Source organism: Engraulis encrasicolus, chromosome 20 (genome assembly GCF_034702125.1).
Source record: "Engraulis encrasicolus isolate BLACKSEA-1 chromosome 20, IST_EnEncr_1.0, whole genome shotgun sequence".
Taxonomy (NCBI): domain Eukaryota; kingdom Metazoa; phylum Chordata; class Actinopteri; order Clupeiformes; family Engraulidae; genus Engraulis; species Engraulis encrasicolus.
The window spans coordinates 28,752,295-28,764,468 of NC_085876.1; the positions used below are offsets into that span (position 1 = coordinate 28,752,295).

Consider the following 12,174-nt stretch of genomic DNA (forward strand, 5'->3'; position numbering starts at 1 on the left):
TGGTCAAGTAGCCAAAGAGGAAGTGGTCTCATCTCTTAGCCAAATATTGCTTTATTGACATGAAACTTTTTCAGGGTGCTTATGTCCATCCCTCTGACCCAAGTTCATTCTGTTGGCCATGATGAGTTTGCTTTTAATGCTGCTTGCAGGCAGCTACAGTATACACGTATTTATTTAGGCTTTAGAATCTTCTTTAAAGTGCTCTAGAATCTGGTAATGGGGATTTTCATAGATGTCCTCCCCGGCCGCTTGCTCTCCTGTGCAGGTAGCTTGGGGGGGAGCCTGTTGGGCGGCGTCATGCAGCGCTCGCGGAGCTCCTGGTGGTGGGACGACACCACGGCACTCGACTTGCGGAAGTTGGGGAGGTTGTGGAAGGGCTTGGGGGACATGGGAGGCCGGGGCCGGCTGACAAACAGCTTGCGTGGGTTACTGCTGCCACCGGCCCGGTCGATGGTGGGCCTCATCAGCAGACGATAGGGCGACTCCAGGAGGGTGCCCATCGTGGGCGTGGGCGTAGGGGCCGGCGGCACCTCCTCTCCCCTTCCGCTCTCTCCAGCTCCTCCTCCCTTGGTCGAGATGCAGCGGTTACGGGCACCCGCGCTGCAGGCCCCTGCACGGCGGCCCCCCAGGATCCGCTGAGGAGAAGGCGCCCCCCTGTCCGCCAGCATGGGTGTGCTCCGCGTGAAAGGCGTGGTGCTGTTGGCGGAGATGGTGACGGCGGAGTTGGGGGGTATCGGCATGGCGCGGCCTGACTGACAGGGCCGGCTTGTCTTGGCAGCGGTAGAGCCTGGGAAAAGAAAAGAAACACACACACATGCTCATGCTCACATGCATGCCGTTTTTCCAGTGCAGTTTTTGGCAGGCTGGCGCACACACTGTCAACACCACAGCGCCTTTCTCGCCTCACATTGCATGTGACAGGTTTGAAGGAGTGGATACGAGGTGCCTAATGCAACCTAGTGTGGGCTATGGCTTTATTTTTATGTTTGCTTTTTTATTTTTAGTCAAGTTTTTTATTCCAGAATACCATAGAATAGAATGAATGGAATAGAATGATTTTGTTGTCTCTCAATCAATTATCAATTATGAAGCTTAGCTGACTTCTAAAGGTGCCAATATTTACATAAAACGTTAACTAGCATACTGCACAACCCTCAGCCATAGCTGTCAATCAGTCATTAAATAGTTGACTGTTTACTATATTTACATTTCTACTGGCTGTTCATATGGAACAGTGCGTGCTAAAGTTAAAATCTTCTTTGGCCAGGAATGCTAGAGTGTATTTTTAGACATCATCATTGCTAACCAGTCAGCAACTTACTTGGTTGCCTACGGGAAATTGCATTGCAACATACCCTAGGAGTGCATGATAAACATTTCTACTGCACGCCTAGCAGCCAATCAAAAAGCGGCATTCCGTTCCAGATGCATGAATGCCTTTTGGGAGGAGACCTTATCAATCAAACAAATCAAATATCGATTAGGCCTATAACACATTATCATCAGAGAGAGAGAGGTTCCATTGGCCCATTGTTTCCGGGTTCTATTATTGCAAGGGGGGGGGGGGGAATCCCCCTTTAGGCAGACCTAAGGAGGACTGTTCTATTCAATGCTAGGAGTATTATGACACGCCCCTTTAGGCAGACCGGAACCTGGTCATGTTAGGTGCCCATAGCAACCTATTATGTTGGCATATCTCTATATACTTATAGAATGTCTGTTAAATAGAATCTCTGTTATCATACTCAGTGGCATAGAGGTGCACAGATAGGGATGAGGAGGTGGCGCTAAAGTACCTGTACCTTTGGCCTACTGGACTACAAAACGCCCCATTGATGAAGTCCTTGTTTTTTTTAGTAGTTTGTGTCACAATGTACTGTGTACCATGTTAACATGATAATCTACAAATGCGATCAAAAGCATGTGACAATAATGACCGATATAATACAGCCTCTAGTAAAGCAGCCAGAAGTTCCATGTGTCCCCAAACACCTTCAGCACCGCCCCCCAAACTCTGTCTGTGCACGCCTCTGCTCAGATGTCATTCAATGTGCTTGAATGGGAAAAAAATGATTGTATTATCTAAAGAAATAAAAAATAAAAAATAAGATCATAGACCTCACCATTCCACAACCTGAAGTTGTTTGGTGGCGGTGTCCTCCGGGCGCCGGTGATGTCACTGCGGGTGGCCCGCAGGCGGGTCAGGGTGTCAGCTGTGGAGGGGGACATCCAGGGGTGGCGGCAGATCTGGTCCAGGGGCAGGCGGGAGGAGGGCTCCCACTGCATCAGGGCCAGAATCAGGTCCTGACACGCTACATGGGCCACAGACGTGCAATGGGAAGTAGAGGGGTCAGTAATGTTGTTAAAAACCTTGTCAAAGGTGCATTACAAGAAACATGTATGCCTCTGGTAGGCCTACAGATCGACACAGCGCGACTCGGCCACCACTTTTTGCGTCACGATTGAACTGTGTTGTGCCTATTCGAAAAGCAAAAAGTGGCAGCCCAGTCGCACTGTGTCGAGGTGTAGGCCTACCAGAAAACCGGCAGTGGAAAAGAGGCATTAGACGTCACGTCTTACGTCTTCATTTTGGTACAGGGTATTTACTGAATGTTGTGACGTAGGCCGCCGCTATTGTTGTATCAAATTGTGTGAATATTCCTCACATGTAAGTGTGCTTATTGAGATAGGGGCATTGAAAGTGAGTGAAGTTGGACAGAGTCATTGAGGGGTCTGGGGTAGGTACACATGGCATCATATTGTCTTTTTCATGCTGCTGGTGTGTGAGGGCTTTTATCATTGATTACATCATGAAGAATAGCAAATATGTCACCATCTCTCATTGAACTCCATTGATTTTGATTGTGTTGCTTTCCATGATTACAATGACCCTAAACATACACATAAGGCCAAAGTTGATTTTCTGGAGAGGTGTGAGTGAATCAGGGATTAAGTATGACACCCGATCTGCGTATTTGAAGTGTTTTGAAGTGACTTATCTGCTCATTTTCACATTATGTTCGATAGGCGACAAAACTTTTGTCTTGTCAAAATCTGCCCTGTCTGTGTTCATTAAAGGGTCAATCTTTCTTTGGTGCATGAAATTTATTTTTGTACATACATTTTCATTCGAGAGGGTTGTAGCTTTCATATGAGTGACTTCTGAAGCCAAGTGATTAATTGAAAGTCAGGTTATTAGCTGTTATTCCAAACAGATGGGTAGGCGACAACTCTTTTGGAGGCGAGTGTATACTGTACCATGTCATATACCCTAGATCAGTGGTTCTTAACCTGGGGTGCGGGCACCCCCGGGGGGTGCGCCTGAGATTTCAGGGGGTGCGCTGGATTTTGATTATGTTAAGGTTGTGACCAAAGGTTTGGTTGGGAACATTATATTTAGTCCAATTTAAGACAAAGTTAAAACATGTTTGGTACCCATTTAAAAGTCATTAAGGTATTGATTAGTCCCAAGCAAGAATTATTGCAATTAATCACTTAAAATCATTTTTAGTGTGTATACACATGTAGAAGGTTGGGTTGGGGGTGCGCGACTTCTCTTCGGCACAGGTAAGGGGGTGCGTTAAGAAAAAAGGTTAAGAACCACTGCCCTAGATAACAGTCAGATTCAGTTGCATCCCCTTGGGCAGCCAATTATGTGTGTAAATGAATAGCAAAGAGCAATGAAATGCAAAAAGCAATGGTCATCAATTTTTCTATTCAGCACTGATTTTTTTAGATGTAGTACAGTATCAAAGGCATGGTGAGGTGCTGCTTGAAAAAAAAAAGACCATCCATGTAAAATGCACCACTTAGATTTATCCCCATGCAAGAAGATGTTATGGGAAAGCGCTTGAAGGCCCAACTACACTTAAACAAAAAGCAGAGAAAGCAGGGTCACGTTCGCCAAGAGGTCAGGTGAGCCACCGCGAACAGCAGTTAGTTATGCGATACACATCGCTTAGAACTAGCAATGTTGCATAACCACAATCGAGACTGCGTGTGACAGGTGTTGGATGAGTTACAACGCAATTGCTCTTTTTCTTGGTCTCCAAAACGGCTCCCGATGCGCGGTCCAAAACTCTTAAGTTTTAGAAAATGAATGTATCTGGCAGCCGCCGAGAAGCCACAAAGCTTGAAACAAGTTTTAAATTATTGACAAGGGCAAAGGCCAGAGTTTATTGGCTCAGCGCGCCGCATCAGGAATTACCCATAAGACTTAGCAGCAGCAGCAGCAACAGCGTACGTTGTCCACTGCCAAAATATTTGGCGGCAATAGAATAACACACAACAGCGTTCCACCACCACACTGTAGATTCTTCAAGGTATATCTGCCAACAGTAGGCCTACTCTAAGGGGGCAGCAGCAATGGCTATCGTGTTACTACTAAGTCCTACAGAATGTATACAGCATTGAAGCGGAGGGGGAAAAAAGATACAATGCTCTGTGGCCCAGTTAAAGCTGCAGCTCAGCAATTTAGGAATGAGAGACGAAACACACTTAGCACAGCCAATAATGGCCTAGGAAAGCATTAACACCTCTTTATATAGAGGGGAGACAACCACACGCTAATGTATTAGACTTTAACACCCTAATGTATTAGTAGGTATATATAGTAATAATAACAAGAGCTGTCCCTTCCTCTTTGCCTAACGAAATCCACAGCAAAGCCATTAATGAAATGCAACACTGCTGGATGGTTTCATGTTAGCTGTGAATTAAACGCAGACCGGTTTTATAGATTGTTTCCAAATTAGCCTAATAACAGAGACGGCAGCAATCATCAAAAATGGTGAGGAGTCTGGGGACCACTCAATTGAGGACAGGGGTTACATGTTTCAGTACAGGAAAGCTGTTTTTGTAGAGGCGAGGTCACTGGCTTTTTTGCAAAGATGTACGCTACATTAGAGTGTACTGTAGGCCTAAATCAGCATTACTCAGGGGTCCAGAACTACACTGGGGCCCACAAACAGACTGATAAGGGATAGCTCCCAAAAAATATTTTATTTTGGGGGCGGCCGACAATTTCACCCACAAAAGTGATGGGGATAAACACATTGATGGGAATGTCAGTGAGGATTCGCACAGTCTCAAACCCAACTCTGTACCCCCCTTTGCGTCCAGGGCTCTAAATTAACTTTTTTTTTCCATCACCAGCCAATATACATAGTAGATGTTCAGCTTACTAACCAAACACACACTCACCATGAGTCAAAGTGGCTAGTAAGCTTTATTTTCTACCAGCCAAACAGAAATTTCACCAGCATTTGGACAGTTGACAGGTGTTAATTTAGAGCCCTGTCTGTGTCGCCTAGTGATGCAAAGGGCTGCTGTTTCACAAGCATGTTTCACAAGCATGTTTCAGTGACGCTTAAGTTTAGCGAAAAAGTTTAGGTCTAACCTTTGGCATCATCTTTTGAGGCCTGGTCATAAGTATACCTTAGTCCTCACATATTGATGACTCATAGGCGGTGACTGGGAATGTGTAGAGCTGAGTAGAGGTATGAGTGAGTTTCATTATGTCTGTGAGTTATTATCTGTGGTCAGGGCCGCTAATAAGTCATCTGAAGGGCCTCCTCAGCCATACAACCATACAATGTAATGGTGAGGACCCAATTATGGCCCCCATCTGACCCCTTTGTCCACTCCTGTCAGCTTCCCTCTCTGTGCTGACTGTGTGCTGATGTGTGTATTATGTCTGGTGTGGTAGCCTACCTGAGGTGACTGGGGTGTGGAAGGGCAACTCCTTCCTCAGCAGCTGGACCAGTTTCCTGGGGTGCTTCTCTCCGTACGGCAGCTTCCCTGTCACCATGGCATACAGAATCACACCTCTGAAGGAAGAAACAAAAGTATGGCAACATTTAATGTCACGTGGGCTAGCTGCAGATGGGGTCGCCGGCGGGCCTATTCACTATTTGCTGAAAATGCTCAACTACATCATAACAACATAGCTATGACATTACAGAGAGCCTTTGGTAACATATTAAGACATTGCCATTACAATTTTTGTGTCAGTAAGGTTATAACATAGGCTCTGTACTAAGGTATTAATGTTCCTGACGTGTTGTGTCATTCTCAAAATGTGACACCCTCAAGTAGACTACGTCAAAAATTGGTAACTAAACTGATATACATGATTTCCGTGATTAATCATGCGTTCCTGGTTTTCCATTCAGAAAATGCATGTGTTACACCGCTGTCAGCCAAGAAAACTGTGTGACAGCATGGTGTAGCAACAATACCCAATATGCACAGTATTTCCCTTCATCCTTGGGCTTTGTTAATCAGAGACCTGATTGATGCAAAGGGGAATGACGCAATGGACTTGTTGTCACCAAGGTCACTGCTTGTTCTGCTATTATATAATTTGCATTTAGAAGTTTTACCATAGTGATAATTCAACACGCATTCATTTTCGAACCCTCCCCTAGTTCTACATCTAGACACTCCACTTCACTGATCATTTTAAATTCCCTCTCGCCCCCCTCAGATTACTCTGTATCTAAGGTCACTTAGCCAAACTCAGTCCAGATGTTGGAAAATTGTCTGAATTTATCGAAACTGAATGGAAAGGGCTTCGCGTTCAAACACTAAGTGACTGTCAGAGAGAGAGAGAGAAGGACGGAGAGAGATAGGGAAAGAGAGAGAGAGATAGGGAGGGAGAGAGAGAGAGAAAGACGGAGAGAGATAGCTAGGGAAAGAGAGAGATAGGGAGAGAGAGAGAGCTGCTCTGCTCGGTTCTCACAGGCTCCAGAGGTCGGCCATCTCTCCGTTGTACTTGTGGGAGAGGAGGATCTCGGGAGCGGTGTAGGCCACGGAGCCACAGAAGGTGCTCATCAAGGCATTCTTGTCCCTGTAGCTGTTCGCAAAGCCAAAGTCTGCCAAGAGACAACATTTGAAGGTCGTTATCACAGCTCGAATTACGGAGATTACAAAAGCAAGACCACAAAATTCCAAATCTGCCAAGAAAGAGACAAAAAAAAAACAGAATGAAGGCTGTTATCGGAGTTTGAATTACAGGGGCGACAGTGATATGAAAGCAAGACCATGAAGCCGAAGTCTGCCAAAAGACAACATAGAATATTGATATTGTGGCTCGAGTTACAGAGGATACGGTGATCCCAAACCCAAGACCAAGCACTACATGTTCGCAAAGCTATCTGCTGAGAGACAAAACTGAATAATATCGTAGTTTTGTAGGAGACACGAGATCCCAAAGCACTATTTACATAGTTGAACATAATTCAGACTCTGATTGTTGTAAGTTAACAGTTGTCACTATAGCTCACATCATTCACTGTCTGTGTACCCATGGCTATCTGTCTATATGTGCTTTGCTATTGTGTTTCTCTGTCCATCTCATGTCTTTGATGTAGGGGATATGCCAAAAAACAAAAGCAACCATACTGTACATTTCAGCAGCATTTGTTTAATTAATTATTTTATTTTTTTACCTGTCAGTTTCACATAGCCTCCCTCATCCAAAAGGATATTTTCACATTTCAAATCCCTGTAGAGCAAAAGTAGATTAGTTTTGTTTTGTTTTTTTTGTTTTTTTACAAAATATTCCTGAAGACATTGCCTGTCCTATCACCAAAACTTGCACCTGCAGTATAAACAAACAGCTCCAACCATAGCTTGCTTTAAAAAATAAAGAAAGAAAAAAAGCTTTATTTTCATCTGCCTTTGATTAACTTGTAGGGATGTGCTGTAATCTATACCATTTATCCACATTTCTTTAGATAATACTAGCCTATATGGTCTTTCTCCTTCTTCTCTCTCTTCCTCAAGGACTTTGAATGACGGCTGTGTATGACAATGTGAAATACAAATACTATTGCTATTGCCAACCCTAACGAACCAAACAGGTTGAAAAGGCCCCGGGCTGAGCCAAGGTGTGGTAAGCTTCAGCAGTCAACCACCAGTAGCCTTGTGTATATGTGTGAGCTGTTTGTTACATGCTAATTAAAATGTTATTACAATGTTATTATATCAATAATGTGGTAATAGCATGGCAATAACATTTCTACGGGCCCTCCCCTGAGTGTGCCTGTATGAGATGTTAGTTCAGTATACCATTTTGACTTGTTACTTCCGTGTCCCTGTGTGAAATGTTAGTTGAGTGTACCTGTGCACAATGTGTTTGTTGTGGCATTGCTTAGTTTGGTGTACCAGTGTGCGTTGTTAGTGCAGAGTACTTGTGCACTATGTGGCAGTGCTTGTTAGTTCAGTGTGCGTGTGCACTATGTGGTGGCATGGAAGTGTTTGTTAGTTCAGTGTACCTGTGCACTATGTGATTAGCGTGGGTTAGTTTGGTGTTCCTGTGTGCGTTGTTAGTGCAGTATACTTGTGCATGATGAGGCAGGTGAGTATACGTACTGTGCCTGTGCACTGTGTTTTTGACATGGTAGTGCTTGTTAGTTCTCTATACCTGAGCACTGTATGGTTGGTGTGGTGAGTGGTTTACATGTGCACTATGTGGTGCTATGGTGCTTGTTAGTTGAGTGTACCTGTGCACTATGTGGTTGGCATAGCAGGTGAGTATTGTACCTGTGCACTATGTGGTTGGCATGGCAGGTGAGTATATAATATTTGTGCACTATGTGGTTGGCATGGCAGTGCGTATTAGTTGAGTGTACCTGTTCACTATGTGGTTTGGCGTGGCAGTGCGTGTTAGTTGAGTGTACCTGTTCACTATGTGGTTTGGCGTGGCAGTGCGTGTTAGTTGAGTTTACCTGTGCACTATGTGGTTGGCGTGGCAGGTAAGTATTGTACTCTGCTAGCTTTACAAAAAAACCTAACTAACCCTTTTTTGCATCAACACTGTTGTTCCTGTGCACTTTGTATACGCTAGTAATGTTGGCTATGATTATATCCTAGTTTGTAAGTCGCTTTGGTTATAAAGCGTCTGCCAAATGCAATGTAATGTAATGTAATGTGTACTATGTGGTTTGGCATGGCAGGTGAGTATACTGTACCTGTGCACTATGTGGTTGGCATGGCAGTGCTTGACGGCGCTGACCATCTGCCTGAAGATGCGGCGGGCCTCGTCCTCGCTCAGCCCCAGCGTGCCCTTGTTCTGCGACACGGCGTTGATGTGCTCCAACAGGTCCCCGCGCAGAGCCAGCTCCAGCACCAGGTACACACGCTTCAGAGTGTGGAACATGTCATAGAGCTGGATCTGAGAGGAGAGGAGAGGAGAGGAGAGCAGAGGAGAGGAGAGGAGAGCAGAGGAGAGCAGAGGAGAGGAGAGGAGAGGAGAGGAGAGGAGAGCAGAGGAGAGGAGAGGAGAGCAGAGGAGAAAAGGAAGGGTGGGGGTGAGGAGAGAGGAGAGGAACATGGTATACAACAGGAGCTGAGAGGAGAGGAGAGGAGAGGAGAAAAGGAAGGGTGGGGGTGAGGAGAGAGGAGAGGAACATGGTATACAACTGGAGCTGTGTGGAGAGGAGAGGAGAGGAGAGGAGAGGAAAAAAGGAAGGGGGAGGTGAGGAGAGGAACATGGTATACAACTGTTGCTGTGTGTAGAGGAGAGGAGAGGGAAGGGGAGGGGAGGGGAGGAAAGGAGAGGAATATGTAATACAGCTGGAGCTATGTGGAGAGAGAGGAACATGTCATGTCAACAACTGGATCTGTGTGGAGAAGAGGAAAGAGGAAGAGAGAGGAAAGGTGAGGAGAGTAAAGGGTAAGAGATAGGACAGAGGAGATTATAGTAAAAGTAAAGAGAGTGGACAGAGGAGAGTAACATGTCATACATAACTCGATCTGGAGGAGAGCAGAGGAGAGGAAAATGTCATTCAGCTGGTCCTGGGTTTGTGTGGAGGAGAGGAGAGGAGAAAAAGGAGAGGAGTGTGGAGGAAAGGAACATGTCACACAGCTGGATCTGTGTGGAGGAGAAGAGAGGAAAAGAGGACAAGAGGAACATGTCACACAGCTGGATCAATGAAGGAGAAGAGAGAATGTGTATATGTGTGAAGTGGAGAGAGAGAGAGAGGGAGAGAGGGAGCAGACAGGGCCCAGTGGTGTGCAAATGAAATCGCTACTGTTTCCTAAAGTCGGGGTACTGTACTGTGTATTGTTCGATGGGGAGGATGATGAAGTTCAGGGAGCAGCTGCCGTAAGTCTAAGTGGGTCTCTCCCCAAGCTTGGCTTGCTGAAATGGCTGACTGGACAGACGGCTGGCTGGCTGGCGGGACGGCTGGACGGCGCTTCATCCCAGTCCAAGTCCAGCTATGACAGCTGGCTCGCACAAGGACACGAGTCAGCCGCTGCTACTACTTTAAGTCTCTGGTGGTGTCACGGTAGAGCGCAGACTAACAGAGATTTCACATAGCAGTACAAAACATGACACCCAGCTGGGGCAGGCGCCATTCAGTTTTCATGGAGTCCGATGTAGAGAGTTGCTGATGTAAAAAAATAACAATCATTTGGAAAAGACTCCAAATGTTCTTAATCTGTCAATTTCCAACCAAAACATTTCATTCTGATGTTGCACTGAAAATCATCAGACAGGTACACCAGAAATTAAGTGAAATCCCCTCCGTTAAGTAGACTGACTTCTGTTAAGGACTCAGGCCCAACATCATACTGTAGTCAGTGTCATAAGACCTATTCTGGCCTGAGGAGAAGGGATTGTCATGGGGTCGCCACATAGGCTACAAAAAAAATATTAAGAGGTGGGAGGGGTAAGAGCGAGGTCAACGGTCAGTCTGTGTGGTGTGGTGTGGTGGGTGGGGGGTGCTGGGGGAGGACAACCCCCTTTTTGGGGGAGTGGGAGTGTGTGGTCAATCTTACCACACTTGGGTGCTTGTATGTGGCATTCAGGGCATGGATCTCCCTGTGCAGAAACTTCTTTGAGTACTCAGGTGGAGCATGGTGGAGAGAGATGACCTTGATAGCAACCTGCACAATTTTAAAAAATGACATTGATGTATTGATTGATTGGTGTTGTACATTCACTCATTAATTGTTCTTACAGACCATACAGACCATCAGAGAGAGAAAAGAAGCAGACAGGACATGCACAAATGGATATGAAACAAGTCTAGCCTACTGTACATCATACATACTGCATGGATAAGATGAATCATTATTACAATTATAAGAACCCACAGTTTTGTCAGATTGCATTCAAAACGCCATAGCTATTTGTTTATCTTCAATCAGGTGGATGTACACGTTGTTTTCCTTTTAAGATGAAAGGAAAACACGTATTCGATCTACAAGTTTGTCTCAAATATGAAATTGTGTTTTACCATGTTGTGTTTTTTGTTCATCAGATCGTTGGCCAATTTCTGGTTTTGGCAGATTTTGCCTGGAGTTGCATATCCCATGTAAACTTTGGAGAACGCGCCTGTTCCGATTCTCTTGGATGAGAGGAGGTACCCATTTTCCCTGCACTCGTGCGCCTTCTCTTGCAAGGACGTTTTTATCTCCCTCACCTTTGCACTCTTCATGTCTCTACATACTTTCGCTCATACTGGTAAAGTAATTGCCATTCTTCCCACTTTATTTATTTTTTTTACCGTCATTTTTCACTCATCAATAATGGAGACGGAGCCTAGTCTACTCCAGAGAATTGAACAAACGACTACAGCATTCGACATCGTTTGTTGTAGAACAGTGAGATCATGACGTTGATTATTCTAGTTCTACATACATTCAGAACCTGACATGATATGATAGAATGTTGAACGTGGACTTTTTTTTAACATGAAAGAGATTTTTTGGCGCACTGCGTCTTACGGATAGGTCATTAGACATGTTAATTACGCATATGTTACCCACCGACAAAATAAACGTAGACTGCGCGAATTAATAATTAATCACTGACAAGACTTTAAAAAAATAAATATTAGTTGTGAACTCGTGCTTTGTCACCTCCTACTGGACAGTGGCTGAAAAGGTCTTGGTCTGCAATGTCATGATGCAGGTCATTTGTACGGAGAGGAAATTGCTGGGCTGTGATATATGGTGGTTATTAGATTTAATTACAGCTGCAAGTCTTCCAGGACATCTTAAATTTCCCCATTAGATCTCAAATCTATATGATGTATAAGGCAGAGCTTCCGTGTGTGGTCACGGAATATCACAGTAAAAACAACCCATGTGCCACTCCAACCAGCCTTTTTGCGTGATAAGGAAACATGGAGCGGTGGTTTGTGGTGAAGCTGTTACTCT

General features: G+C 45.0%; 1 protein-coding gene across 1 annotated transcript; it reads right to left on the minus strand.

Annotated features, from left to right (window-relative positions):
- Positions 1–33: 33 nt before the first annotated feature.
- LOC134436478 (testis-specific serine/threonine-protein kinase 5-like) lies at positions 34–11,575 on the minus strand. The gene is made up of 8 exons (XM_063185726.1): positions 11,250–11,575; positions 10,789–10,896; positions 8,976–9,178; positions 7,452–7,507; positions 6,743–6,875; positions 5,713–5,828; positions 2,124–2,312; positions 34–787 (listed from the first exon to the last, which is right to left on the minus strand). The coding sequence occupies exons 1-8, from the start codon at positions 11,448–11,450 to the stop codon at positions 204–206; spliced, it is 1,590 nt and encodes a 529-aa protein (XP_063041796.1). The 5' UTR covers positions 11,451–11,575; the 3' UTR covers positions 34–203.
- Between the last annotated feature and the right edge of the window lie 599 nt (positions 11,576–12,174).

Coding starts and splice junctions, on each gene's coding strand:
- LOC134436478 (XM_063185726.1), bottom strand. CDS start 11,450: ATGAAGAGTGCAAAGGTGAGGGAGATAAAAACGTCCTTGCAAGAGAAG. Junction 10,897..11,249: donor TGAACAAAAAACACAACATG/GTAAAACACAAT, acceptor AAAATTGTGCAG/GTTGCTATCAAGGTCATCTC. Junction 2,313..5,712: donor CCACACCCCAGTCACCTCAG/GTAGGCTACCAC, acceptor TGGCCCATGTAG/CGTGTCAGGACCTGATTCTG.